Genomic DNA, 15202 nt, shown 5'->3' on the forward strand with positions numbered 1-15202 from the left:
TCTCAGCTCCACTCTATGTTAGCAGTGGCTTTAGGAAAGTTAGTCAGCCTTGCTAAGGCTGAGGCTTTCCTCGTTTACAAATGAAGATAATTCTAGCACTCTGCTATTGGACGTTTGTGAGGATTTAATATAGAGCACTTAGCATGGTGCTGGTACATAGTAACTGCTCAGTAAAGGGGACATTATCATTATTCCTTTGGAAAACAGAGACAACATTGCACTTGTCAGCAGTCCCCTTGCGGTCAGGTATTAGACTCCTAGGAGACAGGCAAGAATTATTTATTGGTCTCTATTTGTCTATCATTTGTACTGGAATATGAGCTGGAACTGGAGACCATACCTCCTGCACTTTGAAAGCATGAAGCACGGGGCTTGGCTCCTGGAAGGTTTTAGAAATTATCTGTTGAATTGAGCTATATTTTACAGCTGGTGAAATGAAAGAAACTTGTATGCAAAGAACTCAGAGTTTTATGAGTAAAGAAATATAGTATGGGAGGTCAGGTGTGGTGGAGGTAAGAGGCAGATAACACAGGGATACCATAAAGCAGTTCTGGGTTTAGAGAGAAAAACAGAAGCCACCCCAGCTCCCCCCACCCCCACCTGCAACCCATGACCACAAACAGAGCATTCCTAAACATGCCTTCTATTTTAATACAACAGTATTAAAATTGTCTCAAATCATCTTTACTCAAGTATTCCTGCTAATGGCCATAAAGATACAAGAGTAAAACATCTCAAATAGTAGGTAATCCAAATCCCTTTTTATTGGCTTTAGTTTGAATTTCCCAATCTCCCCTAGGACACTATGTTTATCTTTCTAATTTTGCTGTGTTTAAATTTCCTTAGCAGATGCTGCAGTTGGATATAAGAGGTATGTGGCCAAGGGCATGTTATATGGGAGAGTGGGCTTGGTAGGAACACTCGTATGGACCATCCTCCAAGTACAGAATGCCCCAATCTGTAAAGAGCTGGGAGTGGAATGTGTTTATTTACAAGGCTGCTTACAGGGTACTTAGTTTCCTAAGCACAGGCAGAAAAAAAAAGAAAGATCTGTAAAAAATTACAAGGACAAATACAAAACACAAAAGATTTTAAACACAGGGGTAGGGGTAGGGGGTGCAGGGAGGGGAGGGACTATTCCTTTTAGGAAGCCTAAGATAAATTTTTGTTTCATCTGTAATGATGGCTAGAACCATAGACACAAAGGTCCAGGCCAGAGGCACTTCTATATTCTTGGGATTCACTTTAAGACAATGGAATTTCTACAACCTGGCACTGGAATAGAGTACAGACTCCATGCATGAGGGCAGGGACTGTAGCCCCAGGACCTAGCATAGTACCTGACATAAAGCAGCAGTATGTGCTCCTTAAATATCGAATGAATGAATGAATGAATGAATGAGTGAAGAATTCACAAAACAAATTTAGGGAAAACATAACAAGCAACATAATTCCACAGATTATAAAAGGATTTGCCACAAAGGCCTTTTAAAGAGAGGTTCTCCAATCTAAATGTTTTAAAAGGGGGATTGTATTTACATATATTTCCTGGAGATTGATTGCTCAAAGCCAGGGTCACCTGCACTTTCAAAATGTTTCACAAGCAAGGGGCCTAGCACAATTCTGTCAAGATGAGGAAGCAAAGAAGAAGCCTCAAGCTCTGGAGGATGGTAGCAAACTCCCATTATTTTTGGCCAGAGAGATCAAGTCAGCTGTTGACAGCTTTAACACCTCCAGCCAGGCCACTCAGGGACAATGATACCAGAGACAATTACTTCCCCTTAGTAGCAGAAGAGCCAGAGAGCAGGTGTCTATCCCTGTGGAATTGAAGCTTTTCTCCAGTGTGAGCTGGGAGCTCCACCCACCACTCCCAGAGGAGGCCCCTCTGGTAAGACTTGTATTTCTCCTCTTCAGATATGGCTTGGGTAGCCATCCTGTCACTGTCTACTGCCTTTGGGTAGCCATCCTGTCACTGTCACTGCCTTTGGGCTCCCCAGGCCCAGTGTACAAGAAAATTTTTTTTTTCTAAATAGCAAATTCAAATTAGCTTCATTTTGAAAGACTATTGAGAATGTTGCAATGACCTTTGCAATAACCAGACACACCCTAGGTTTGAGAATTGCTGACTTTTATAAGCACCTGACCTGTAAAACAAAAGCCCAATTTGGGGCTCTGCTTGTTATCCATTCTCACACCAGGTGAGAGCCCCAGAAGAATCTGGTTCTGCCTCTGCTGTGTCATCTTGGGCAAGCCACTGTCCCTCTCTGGGCCTCAGCCTCCTCATCTATACAGTGAGGATGATGGATGTTCTGTGACCTCTAGGGCTCCTTCTGGTCCTGACCCTCTGTCTTACTACCTGCCTCGTTTAAAAACAAAACCCCAAATGGAGTGGAAGGAAGAATGAGAAAGGCAAGAGAATGGCTCAGAAGGCCTGCCTGCCATACGTCCCCACAACTACCACAGCACACCCCCCCCCCCCAATATCTGCCTGAAAACTGCTTTCTTCATTCTGTAGGAAGATTCCTATTTCTTGGCTGGATTGTTGCTTTACTTCTTTTTCTTCTCTCTCTCTCTCTCTTAACTCAAAAGCCACAAAACCACAACTCACCTTCCCAAAACGGGTCATTTGGAAGCCAGAGCTGTCAGGGGGTTCGGTGTCAGGCCTGGCATACTGGTGGTATCTAAGTGAGGACCAGGCCAGGGCAGCCATGTGCTTCTCCTCCAGAAACCCAGTTTAAATCAATATTTATTCAACTGTATTTATAGAAAGTGGTGGTGGTAGGGAGGAGGGGATGGGGTAAGGAGGCAGGGGGGATCTAAAACAGAACAAGCCACAATGACTGATGCAAATCTTTGTGGCCAATTCGTTTCTGCAGGGCCGGGCTTTTTTTTAAAGGCAAAAGACCCGGCTTTTGATGAACCTGCTGTTGGCCCCAGTACCATAGCAACAGCCCAAGTCCTCTGATATGCCCAGAGGACAGACTTGGGAAAGGCAGCAGGAGGGGGTGGTGTTTCCTAGGAGCCTAAACTTGAGTTAGGGCCAGAAGAGTTGAACAAGTCTGAAAAACAAAAAAAAAAAAAACCTCTCTGGTTGGCTCTTCTGTCCTCGGCCTCACTTCTAAGCCTTTTCTAAGCAGGGTGTGTACAGGAAGACCTTGAACAATCAACAGAGTGTTTCAAATACCAGCTCTGCTTTGGGGTGCTGGGTGACCTTGGGCAAGTCATTTTACCTCTCTGGACTTCATTCCTTGGCTGGAAATTGTGTACATGCATGTATCATTAAGACTGGAATCAGAGGCCTAGGTTCAGAACTCAGCTCTGCCACTTACTAAACCATATGACCTTTGGGCAAGTTACTCAACATCCCTGCACCTTGGTTACCCCCTCCATAAAATGGGATAATAAAATTGCACACATCATGGGGTTGTTGTGAAGACTGGAAGAGATAATGCATATTTAACCCCATACTTGGTATATAGTCAGTGCTCAAAAAATGGTAGCCAGTACTGATACTATGTAAAGCAATTAGTTGCTGCTGCAACATGCTGGCACTCTCTTTATTTTCTTCAGTTTTCCCTCCAAACTCTTGCCCAGTCATCCTCAGATAAAAATCCCCATTTCTAGGTGTGTCAATGGAACAGTGTTTCTATCAGCAAAGGAAGGTCGATGAGCAGCTGTTGTTTTGCCTTGGAGCTGATGGGAACCTCCTTTTCCCATCCAAACCAGGAATGGCTTAATTCAACTTCTCCAATTTTCTAAGGGTCCCCTGGGTCCCCTCCACAGGGTGCCCAGTCCCTGGGAGCTCTGGGACTCTGAAAGCCACAACAATATCTTCAAAGTCTACTTCTGGCATTTAGCAGTGGGCAGAAATCATAATTAAAACTGGAGGGGAAAAAAAGTTGAATCTGAGAACATAATTTAGGATGCAGTGAAAATAAAAACCTGATTTGGACAGCCCGGGTGGCTCAGCGGTTTAGCACCGCCTTCAGCCCAGGGCGTGAACCTGGAGACGGGTGATAGAGTCCCACGTTGGGCTCCCTGCATGGAGACTGCTTCTCCCTCTGCCCCTCTGCCTGTGTCTCTGCCTCTCTCTCTCTCTCTCTGTGTGTCTCTAATAAATAAATAAAATCTTAAAAAAAAAAAAAACCCTGATTTAAGAATGTTCTTTACACAATGCCCCAAAACCCAAATATCCCAGTTTACCCCCACCGTAAATCAACCCACAGAGTTTTCAGGGAAAAAGCAAGTGCACATAGTAGATGCTCAATACATATCTGTGGAATGAATGAATGAATTGAAAGATGCCTGCTGTGTAGAAATGTGACCTGCTTGAACATTAGTTGCCATCAAAGCCCTCCATTTTAGCAAAGTCACCCTAGTACCCTGCTCTCTAAGCTAGTAACTGATCCATTTCCAGGGTCACGGCGGATGACAGTGGGCACTTTTAACAACCCAGGCCTGACCTACTATCTCTTTGAAGCCCCTGGTCTTTACAACCCAGGGGCAGTCTGTGTGGATTACGGGAGACCCTCTTTCCTTGGAAGAGATCAGTATTTCCAACTCTTCTCCAAGTCCCCAGAAAGTCTATATTGTGTCCCCCCAGCCTTCAAACCTGATCGCTGTGTCATAGCCAGTAAAAGCCAATTCAACCAATCAATGTATATTAAGTATCTCCTATATGCCCAGTGATGCACTCTATGCAATGGTGACATATACTGAAATACTATAGGTGATCTTTTCCCCTAGGATGCTATTATCTCCCTGTGAGGATAAAGCTAATACACAGGAATCAAGTAGAAGTCTGCATGGTACTGATGATTGAAGCTCAGAGAAGAGGCTATTTATTGAGCACCTACTATATTCCAGGTACTTTTTTTTTAAGATTTTATTTTATTTATTTATTCATGAGAGACACAGAGAGAGAGACAGAGAGAGAGAGAGAGAAAGAGGCAGAGACACAGGCAGAGGGAGAAGCAGGCTCCATGCAGGGAGCCAGATGTGGGACTCGATCCCGGGACTCCCGGATCACAGCCTGGGCCGAAGGCAGGCACTAACCCGCTGAGCCACCCAGGGATCCCCTATTCCAGGTACTTTAGATGTTTAAATGGAGCATCTCAATTAGTTGTTCAGCAATGATGTGAGGCTGGTTCTATTGTTATCCTCAATTTACAAAAAAGAAATGGAACCTCAGAGGTGAGGTAACTTGTACCCAAAGTCATGAAGCCAGTAAGCAGCAAAGGAGGAATCTGGGCTCTGCTCTGAGTAACCGTAAAGCTTTCATTCTCTCAAGTACACTGAATTAAGAAATAGCCAGAGGAGGCTTCCTAGGGGAGGTAGGAACTGACCTAGGTCTTGAAGGGTGAGTAAGATACAGATAACCCCAGAGGAGTAAGAGAATGAAGACATTCTAGACGCAGGGAAGAGTCTGAGTCAAGTACAGAGGCATGACTGCCTAGCATGCTTGCTGGAGGACCTGCTGGACGGGAGCAGGGGAGATTAAGTGAGGAAGGCAGGGTGGGGCCATATGACACCACAGAGCAGCAGCTTCCTCCATCAAGAGGAAGAGGCTGCTCCTTGGCCTGTCCATGCCCCTAGGAAAGCACCTCACCCTCAAACGCAGATAATCCACTCCAGGGAGCAGTGCCTGCCTTCTATTCCCCTGTAACCCTTCATCTCTATCTTAACCATTGCCCCCCAAAGCTATCCTCCCCCCGATACTGAGAAGCCCCATTTCTATCCTCTGGATGTTACCTGTTACAGAAGCTACTACTTGCCCACTGAGCAGCTCTTCTGTGAATCTGGTTCTTTTTCCCTTTCAGTCTTAACCTTTTTCCAAAACAGGAAGTAAAGATTTTTCCCATTATTAGTCAGTTCTAAATCGCCACCTCTTCACTGGACCTCAAATGGATATAGGAGATGATGCCAGAAGTGACTGACATATAACTTCTGATTTTGTGATAACCGGTCCTCGCCTCCATGATGAATATTTCTGGAGACCTGTGAGATCCTTAAGGATTCCCATCAGTTGGCGCGTCAGGAAAACGTTCCTGCGTATCCCTGGGAATCCTGGCCTTGCACAGAGCAGACAGTCAATAGTGGGGGACTTAATTTGAACACCCTCCCCCTGAGGAGATTCACCAAATCTACTGGGAATAATTCAACCCTGTGGCCACAGCTTGGGGAGCACTCCTACTACGGAAACCTCAAAGAGGCGATGAAAAGCAGTTCTGGCAACAATGGAAAATACGGCAAGCTCCTGCCAAGTAAGTACTTCGCAAACAACAGTGAAAACGAAACGTGTGAACTCGTGACCAGGGTCTAGTGGTGCATTTTGGGAAGGTCTCACAAGAGCCCGAAATGGAGAATCAGGGCTGACACACGTCTGGGGGTGGGGGGGTGGGGGGAAGAGCGTCCCTTTAAGAAGGGACCGTACCAGCTGGCCTCACTAGGGCTCCCAGAGATTTCCTGGCTGGCCTCCTGGCCCCACCCACCAGGCTCTGGCCTCAGCAACGCGTGACGTCAGAGAGAGCCGCAGCCGGCGATAGGCTGAACCACGCAGCTAGGTCAAGTCCAGTCAGAGGAAAGAAGTTTGTCTCCATGTGGAAACCATGTGTCTCTAGCTGGGAGGGGGAGGAGGAGGAGGCGGAGAAACTGAGATCAAGTGATTACAGGGGAACGGGCTGAAATGAAGGCGGGGAGGTTGTGCACCTGAGCCGGCCAGCACTGCCCTTTGCAGGAGTGACCTAAAAAAGAAAAGGAAAAAAAAAAAAAAAAAAAACCTTGCCCAAAAAACCAAAGCTTGAGCCCCCTCTCATTATAATAACAATTGAACAACTAGGATCCCTGCTTCCTTCCAAAAACCAGGGACCTGAGAAATGCCGGAGCCCTATCGGAACGCCCAGGTCCCCCTCCCTCCCCCAACGACCGAATGATGTAAGCGTTTCGGAAAGCGGGGCTCTGAAGCAAAACAAGCCCCGCGCGCGCGGAGCGACCCGCAGTGCCCGAGCCCGGCGCACGCACGACCCGCCCCCCAACTCGCGTTATTGCTGTGCACACGCGGACCGCCGTGACGCGCGGGCATTGTGTGCAGCAAGCAGAAAACAACGGCAGCGCCGCCAGCGCGAAGAAGCGCCCCCAATAAAATGAGGCAGATGTAGGGCCCGCCGTTTTCCGTACCAGGAAACCGAGACCCGGCGGGGGGGGGGGGGGCGGCGAACGTGGGGAGGGTAAAGCAGCCCCCGTGGGCCGCTACTGGTTGCAAGGGGCATAATAGGGGCCCCGGAGCTGGTCGCCCGTACTTTGCTGGAGGTCACCCTCGCCTGCGAGAGCTGCTGGGGAGGGGGCGAGGGCCTGGAGCCGGCGAGCTCCCCGCAGCCAAGCCGGGCAAGGCGCAGCGCCCCACGCTCTCGGGGAAATCTGGGGGCCGCTGGCATCACGTCATGCAGAGCCAAACAGCGGCGGCAAAGAGAGGCAAGGGAGCTAAAAATACTCCCGCGGGGAGCCGGCCGGAGGGGGGAGCAGCGGGGCCGAGGGGCTGATTACGCACGCGAAGTTGACTTTGGCTGGGGCGCGTGGGTTCCCGACCCCCTCGCGGGCCGCTCGGGAAGGGCACCGGGAGGAAGCCCCCCGGCTTCCCGGCCACAGGCGCCCGGCTCCCCGCCGCCGGCCCGCCCCGCGCGGGGTAGCCCGGCCCGGCGCGCCCGGCCCTCTGCTTACGTGACTGGTGGCCACGCCGGAGCCCCGGCACGGGGTAAACTAGGAGGTGGCGACGGCCAGGGCGGCGGGGGACGGCTCGGGGGAGGCGGCAAGGGGGGCGGAGGTCTGCGATTGTCTGCGGGTGCGCGGGGGGGGGCGGGACGCGGTGGAAGCTCCAGCCGCCTCCTTAGCACACCATGCTGGGGTAGGGAGAGGGGGCCGGGCTTGCCACACACTGCCAAGGTGCCCTCTTTTGGTGCACCCCCCCCCCAGAGTCGGCACCACGGGACGGGCTCCGGAGAACCCCGGACGGGGGTGAGGGGTAGCCAAAGAAATCACGCCCCTCCCCCCTCCAACAAAAGCAAACACACCAAACAAAACCACGTCTTCACCCAGCTCCCCAGCAGCTCTGGCTTTTCAGAAACTACCCTCCTGACGAATGCACCTCCCCCCCCCCCATGAATAATCGCAAACTGATTCGGCTACACCGCCAGCGATGCGCCTTTCTCGCAACCCAGGCACTCCGAGAAAACAGGAGAGAAGAGAAAGAAAAGAACACACACACACAACCGTCCTCCCAACACAAATCCTTGGTTTTGCCTTCAGCCGCTGCACAATTGCGCCGGCAACACACGGTTCCTTTCACCCTGGAGGCCTGGGGTGTTGGTCAACTAAGGTGTTTTTGTGTTTGAGGATTGTTGTTGTGTTTTGGGGGGAGGAGGTTGCAAGATCTGACACGTTGCAATCGGACCTTTTTTTTTTTTTTTTTTTTTTTTTTTACCCCCTCTCTCTTCTCATTGATCTTCCTACTTGTTCGGACAGATTAAACAGCCTGGTTCTCTCCAGTCTATCGGTTTATCTGCCTCGACCCTTTCCCCGTTCACGCAGCTCTTATTTGTGAGGACCGTGCTGGAGACATCGCACACGCGTGCCCCCGTTAGGACGCTGAGTCGACTGCCTGGGAGGACCGGGGGACCCAGCAGGCAGGGGCAAAAATGAAACAAACAAATACAAAAAAGGAGGCCAGGCCGGGTGGGGCTCCCAGCACCCCCGCCCCCAGCCCTGCTCTCCACCTGAATCGGCGGAGGGGGGTGGGGGGCGGGGGAGGAGGAGGAGGAGGAGGAGGAGGAGGAGGACAGCAGAAATCCACCAGGCAGGCGTCTGCCTTCCTCGCCAGGCGCGCTCACTCGTAAGTCGTCTCCCGGAAAATAAAGAAACCGCACACAACAGCCCACACCTTCTTCCCCAACTATTGTTTCCTGCGAGATCCCAAAGTTTCCTTTTAGCTGCGTCCCCCTCGCCAAGTTTCCCGGGCGCAGGACGGCGAGTCCGGGGCGAGCTGCTGGCGCTGCCTGGCCCAGCCGGCCTGTTTGGGGGAGGGGGGGCGGTGGCACCCCAGGGCGACGGAGGTGCTGGGGTACTTGTCCGTGGACGCGACGGCCTGAGCCCCGCTGCGGGCGGGGAGGAAGAAGCACAGTAGACAGGAGGGAGAAGCGCAGCCGAGCCGGCCAGCCCAAGCCCACGCCGCGGAGGGCTGTTTGGTTGTTGTGGTTGTTGTTATTGTTGTCGTGTGTGTCTCTGTGTGTGCTTTTTTTTTTTTTTTTCTTTTTTTTTTTTCTCGAACCGCTGAGCTCTGCCTACGATTTCCAACTTTCGGCTTCTAATCCCCACCCCACCCAGGAACGAGCAACAGAAAAACAACACTTGTCTGCCCGAGAAGGCTCCGGCGCGGGGGGGGGGGGGGGGGGGGAGGAAGAAAGGCGACCTCGAAGAGATGAGCTCTGGGCTCAGTTGTCAGCAAACAACACTCCCCCGCTTGTCCACCCGGCGGTCGTCCCAGCCTCGGGGAGACGGACAGACGGACGCACCGACAGGCCCCCCTCGCCCCCCCTCCCGCTCGTCTTTGTTACATCTTTAGCAGCTTTGTGCGTGCGTGTCCTTTCTCCGGTGTCATCGGCTTTACTGCCGAGGGCTGGATGTGTGTGTTGGGGGGAGGGGGACGCGGGCCGAGCAGGCGACAGGGGTCGCCCAAGTGGTTGAGGAAGAAAGAGCCGGGCGCCGAGGAGGAGCCGGGGCCCCTAAACTTACTTTTGTTTTCTTTCTCGATCTGCTCCAGGTAGCTGGCGGCCTCGAGCAGAATCTGCACGTTCTGCAGAAAAGTGTTGATGTGCTTCTCCATCGAGTTCTCGCTGGTGTTGAAAATGTCCGAGAAGGGGCACCTGAGCTTGGCCCCCGCGGGCTCCTCGGGCTGGGCCGGGGGCTGGGGCGCGGCCACGGCCGGGGGCGCGGCGGGGGCCAGCCCCGCGCCCTCGCAGCGCGCCTCCTTGCGCGGCCGCCCGCGTTTGCCCATGGAGGAGCCGGGGTCCGCCGAGCTCGTCCTCCTTCGGGGCTGCGCTGCCCGGCCGAGCTCCGGTCCCCGAGGAGCCCCGGCTGGCTGGAGCGGAGCAGGCGCCGAGGCGAGCAGGCGAGCGACCTGACTTCCCGAGCCTCGCTGCGTGCAGTTGTGTGTGTGAGTGTGTGTGAGTGTGTGTCGGTCTCGCAGTGGGTCTGTGTGTATGGGAGATTGAATGAACCTACAGGACGGACGGAGGCGCTCTGGCGCCTGGGTCCTAGCGCGAGCCCGTCGCCCGCGGACCGGTCAAAATAAAAGGTGGAGACTCGCGAGGCAGGGACCGCCCTCGGCCCATCCCCGCACCCTCCCCGCCTCTACCCAAATCTTACCTCAGAGCAGAGCACTGTATTTCAACACGAATGGAAAAAATAGTCGATGCCCTGAGCGGACCTGCATAAAAAACAAACTAGTAAGCTGGGTTTTGTCTTCACATAAAAATAAGACCTCGTAAATGGTCCAGCACAGTGCCTCGCACATTAAATGGTAGCTATGACTTCTTCTTCCTTTTTTTTTTTTTTAATAAAAGCCCAATCCGGAAAAAAAAAAAAAAAAAAAAAAACCATCACATGTAACCTGAAGTTTCCCACCCCCGATTCACACGCCCCTACGCACAGACAGCCACAGAGGCATGCGCCTTCACGGGGTCAAATGAAATCCCCAGGCCGCCAAATCCCAGTTACAGATTTACTCACTCTTTCTCCCTTCAAATGCAAAGTTATTTTCCAGGAAGGGGGAGGAGATGTAAGCATCTCGCTCCACAAGTCCTCTTCCCAGCCTTGGTCCAGCTGTGCAAAGCTCACGCTGGGGTGCCTCCGCACCTGGCACCTTTTTCTTTGACGGACTAGCAGAAATGGCAGCCCGTGACCCTCCCACCCCCACCCCCATCCCAGCTGAATTCCGCCTTTTGGCTCTGAAGACTCCTACCCCAGTTGACATTGTTGTTTTTACTGGACTGCTATCACCCAGTCAGGATCTAGATGAACCAGGGATGCTCTCCAGGCTTGGGAGGTACAGCTGGGAGTCAGAGGGATAGCTGAAGGCCATTAGGGAGTGTCACAGAGAAGGGTTCAAGTCCACCTCCGAAGCACACAGACTGTGTGAGTTTGGGCAAGTTCCCTAACCCACTCTTGGCCTGTTTCCCCTTCCATGAAACTCTGATAAGGTTCTTGTGCTGATTAAATCACGTCTGCACTTAGCACACTACCTGGCCCATAGTAAGATCTTTTTCTTTCAGTCCAGACCCAAATAAGAACGTGAGTCCCTTACTTGCATCTAAAGGGGGAGGGCACGGGGGACAAGCTGCAGGAAACAAGATTCTTCTGCACTTTGTTGGAAAACATCTCTGCAACAGACCCATCTAAATATTGTCACCTTGCAAGGCCACCTAGAATTTTCCTGCAGGAGAACCATTTACATAGAAGGCACATGGAGTACTGCCCCCTGCAGTTGAGCAACCCAGCCACTCTGCTCAGGAGCAGCTTTATGCGCAGAACCTTCAAGAAAGTCTTGTGTGTACTTTTAGAATATAATAACCTGCTGCTATGACAAGAGCAATCAGGAACTGGCATTTTAAAGGCAGTGTGTTCACATTTGGGACCATAATATAATCATACTACACACACTTTCTGTCCTGTGACAAATTTTGCATGGTTGATCTCTGCATCCTTTAGCTAGGATAGAATAGAAGCCTCTAAGAGCTGTGAAACAAAAACTCACCTTCCATTATCAGAACAACTGCTGACTTTTTGTTTCTGTTGGGACCGTAACCCGAGTTACTCATGTTTAAAAGCCTATAAGTATCTAAGGACTTTAGGAAGATATAGTTTCAAACAAGTTGTATCTAATGCCATTTTGCAAAAACTGGCACTTGTGTGAAACAGCACCCATCTCCCTTGCCCCAAATGAAAGATGATAGTGAAGAAAGCTAAGCCCGAAGAAAACCTTAGTTTTCACTCTGCTGGCTACACCAAATGTGTACATATGCACTACTGCGACCCATATGTATGTCTACACACACCCACCAAGATAGGCACACCCCACACATGAGTGCCGGAGCGGGGGTAGGGTGTTTTGTAATTATTTATTTATCCCTGTTTCATCTCTCATAGGTCTGTGAGCTTCAGAAAGCCCAGTGGGAATCTTCAAGCTGGGCCACGGATCTGACCAAAGCCAAAATAAACAATGGCTTGAAGAAAATCTACAAAAAAGTGCTGATTTGCACTATTCCCACAGTCAGCCACAGCCCCCACCACCATTCCCATGGAAAACACCACTGCTGGTGCCAAATCAAGTCCCCCCCCTTCATAGGGGCATTGTTTTTTGTTATTATGTGAGTTCTTAGCATCAGACAATGGCACCACAAGAGACACAGTGGAGGCAGGAGAAATGCCTTTTTGTTTCACTAAGTCTGTGCTATTGTGTCCCAGACTCTAGCCCACATATAGTACAGTTGCATATATTCATTTTGGTAACACGTATGTGGAACGATGAATGTGCCAAGTGAAAGCTCCAAGCCCCATTCCTTATTTTTTTCAAGAGCCCATCAAGTGTTAAATCATGTTAGCATCTTATTGCTCTCTCCCCCTTCCCACACCATCCCTCAATTAACAGATTCCTTTAATAAAGTTGGCCCCCACGGAAAGAATGGTGTTTCAGGGGTTATATCACAGGAGAGGCATCCAGGATGCTGGGTTACAAGCTCAGCTCCATTCCCGATTAGCTTTGCTTCCCAGGAGGAGCTATTCAAGCCTTTTGCACCTCACTTTCTCCAGGGCTTTGACTCCATAAATAAATAGGCCTCTTTGGAAACTTGCTGCCAATTTTTGCAGAGAACAGGTAGTGGATGAGAAGGCAGCTGGCCTGTTAAAAACATGTGAACTCTTCAAAGAAAAAAGTAGTGATTTTTTGCAGCGCCCAGAGAGGCTAGCCAGGATGTTCCCAAAGGCCTGAGATATCCTGGATGTCCATTCATTCAGGGTCCAGTTTTCCTAAACTTCTCTTTCTTTGTTTGGCCTATTTGCCTATTGGTAATATTTTTCTATCAACCTTGTTTGCATATTAAAGCAAGATCACTCTCTCATATATTTGCCCCTTTTTCCCTCCAGACATTCTACATTCTTACATCAAAAGAGTTTGTTTTGTCTGTTAATTATGTCTTCAGGTACATGGAGACTGGTTAATTACTGAAACCCAAGGAGGGTGGCCCTCAGACCTCCCTATTCTGCTCCGGGATGGGATGCCCTTTGCTGTACTGGGCCATTTTGGCTCTTCTAGACTCCTTAGCTCCCCCCTCCTTCTTACCCATTCTCCCTTCCCTAGCCCTTTTTGCCTAAGTCCACCACTCCAACATCTAGCTTTTCCTTGGACCTTGCCAGCATGGCCAGGTCAGATTCTTCCCTGCTCTTTGACCTGTGGTCTTTGTACTCAGGCTCGATAAACACCATCAAGAGATCTTCTGTCCCCTGCACTGTCACTTGAGTCCTAATTGCCCAGAGCTTTCCTAGCCAAGTTTTTCCTGAGCACCTTTCCCTTTGGAAAGGGATCGTCCAGCAATAAGCTGAAGAGTTGGCCTCTTCTTTCCTTGGGAGTCCTCATCCTGGCTTCATCTACTAGGAGGATGAAGTGGCTTCAAGGAAAGCCCAGGAATAAAGGTTTTTTAGCAACTGGTAAGACACAAGCAGAATGACAGGAACAAGAACTGTGTGGTTCTGTCTCTCCCACTGGCTCCTGAAACAGCCTTAAAAGTGTTAACCAGGCCTCTTCCAACCACTCCCTATGCCCCCACCCCCACCCACACATTCACCAGCGGGTGTAGACATGGACAGAGGATAAATAGCCTCCGCCCTACATTGGCGCTCACCCGGGTGTCACCTGCTCCTGGGACATTATCTCTGCTCTTCTGGACTCTGCCCTCCCTTTTCCTGGACCTCCAAGGCTGCCAGGCTCTTCCTGTCTCAGCCAACTCCTGGGCTTCTCCTATGCAACGCCCAGTACTTAGAGGGTTCATTAGATTATGAGCTCATCAAGGGCAGGGAGCATGCCTTGTTCCTCTGGCATCCCCAGCCCCTGGTACCTAGCATAGCACATGCACAGCACAAAACAGAGGCTTAGGGCATGAGGGTCAAAGGATGAATGCCCTTTTCTGCCTGGCTGGCACCTTGGTGCTGGTCCTTCATGGTCTCCTTGCTCCGGCATGGGAAGAAGAGGCATTTGACACTGTCTGCAAAACTATTCCTGAGTCACTTGCATTAAAGTTTAAATATCAAGGGGATAAATAAATAAATAAATAAATAAATAAATAAATAAATATCAAGGGGATCCCCGGGTGGCTCAGTGGTTTAGCACCTGCTTTTGGCCCAGGGCGTGATCCTGGAGTCCCAGGATTGAGTCCCACATCAGGCTCCCTGCATGAAGCCTGCTTCTCCCTCTGCCTCTCTCTCTCTCTGTCTGTCTCTCATGAATAAATAAATAGAATCTTTAACGATAAATAAATAAATAAATAAATAAATAAATAAATAAAGTTTAAATATCAAAATACTATCTATCCAGAAGCCAGAAACCCACTGAGCCACATGGTTGAGGTTCCCTTCCCCAAAAGTGCAGAGGCTCAGCCACTCTCTCCTCTGTCCTTACTGCTCTACATATATGATGACAAGATGGGTCTTCTCTGTAATAAGATGCCTCTGATGGAAATTTTTCAAAAATCAACGGATGATGAAAGCAATGGCCTGAGACCAAAGTGGAAATCATATGAACTTCTTTTTTCTCCCGCGTATTCTCATTGTAGGTTTCTTCTAGCAGAGGGCGGCCCTTCGGGCCCCTATTTTCTTTAACAGTTCCATATTTTTAAAAAATGCATTCAGCAAAGATTCTAAATTCATGTACATTCAGGTACCAATGACTAACACCAGCTTAGACATGATCATTCCCAGAGGCTTTTGGAATTAAAAGATGACCAGTGCTTTAAGCTAAAGGAACAGAGTTCCAGTAGTAAAATGTTAGGCATCAGAGGTGGAAGGAGAAGGTAGTATTAAAGCAGCAAAGGATCCTCCTCCTGATTATTAGCTAGCTGAACTTGTGTAAATCGTTTAATCTTTCGGAGCCTCGGGATTCTCA

At 50.1% G+C, this 15202-nt stretch overlaps 1 protein-coding gene across 1 annotated transcript in view; it reads right to left on the reverse strand.

Moving 5' to 3' along the window:
• The window catches only part of MXI1 (MAX interactor 1, dimerization protein), an 81488-nt gene extending 71240 nt beyond the window's left edge, over positions 1 to 10248 (reverse strand). Inside the window, exon 1 of the mRNA XM_072805360.1 lies at positions 9784 to 10248. Within this exon, the coding sequence (XP_072661461.1) occupies positions 9784 to 10045 (262 nt within the window). The 5' untranslated portion in view covers positions 10046 to 10248. The remainder of the gene's footprint in view (positions 1 to 9783) is intronic.
• Between the last annotated feature and the right edge of the window lie 4954 nt (positions 10249 to 15202).

This window comes from Canis lupus, chromosome 29, assembly GCF_048164855.1.
Source record: "Canis lupus baileyi chromosome 29, mCanLup2.hap1, whole genome shotgun sequence".
Lineage (NCBI taxonomy): Eukaryota > Metazoa > Chordata > Mammalia > Carnivora > Canidae > Canis > Canis lupus.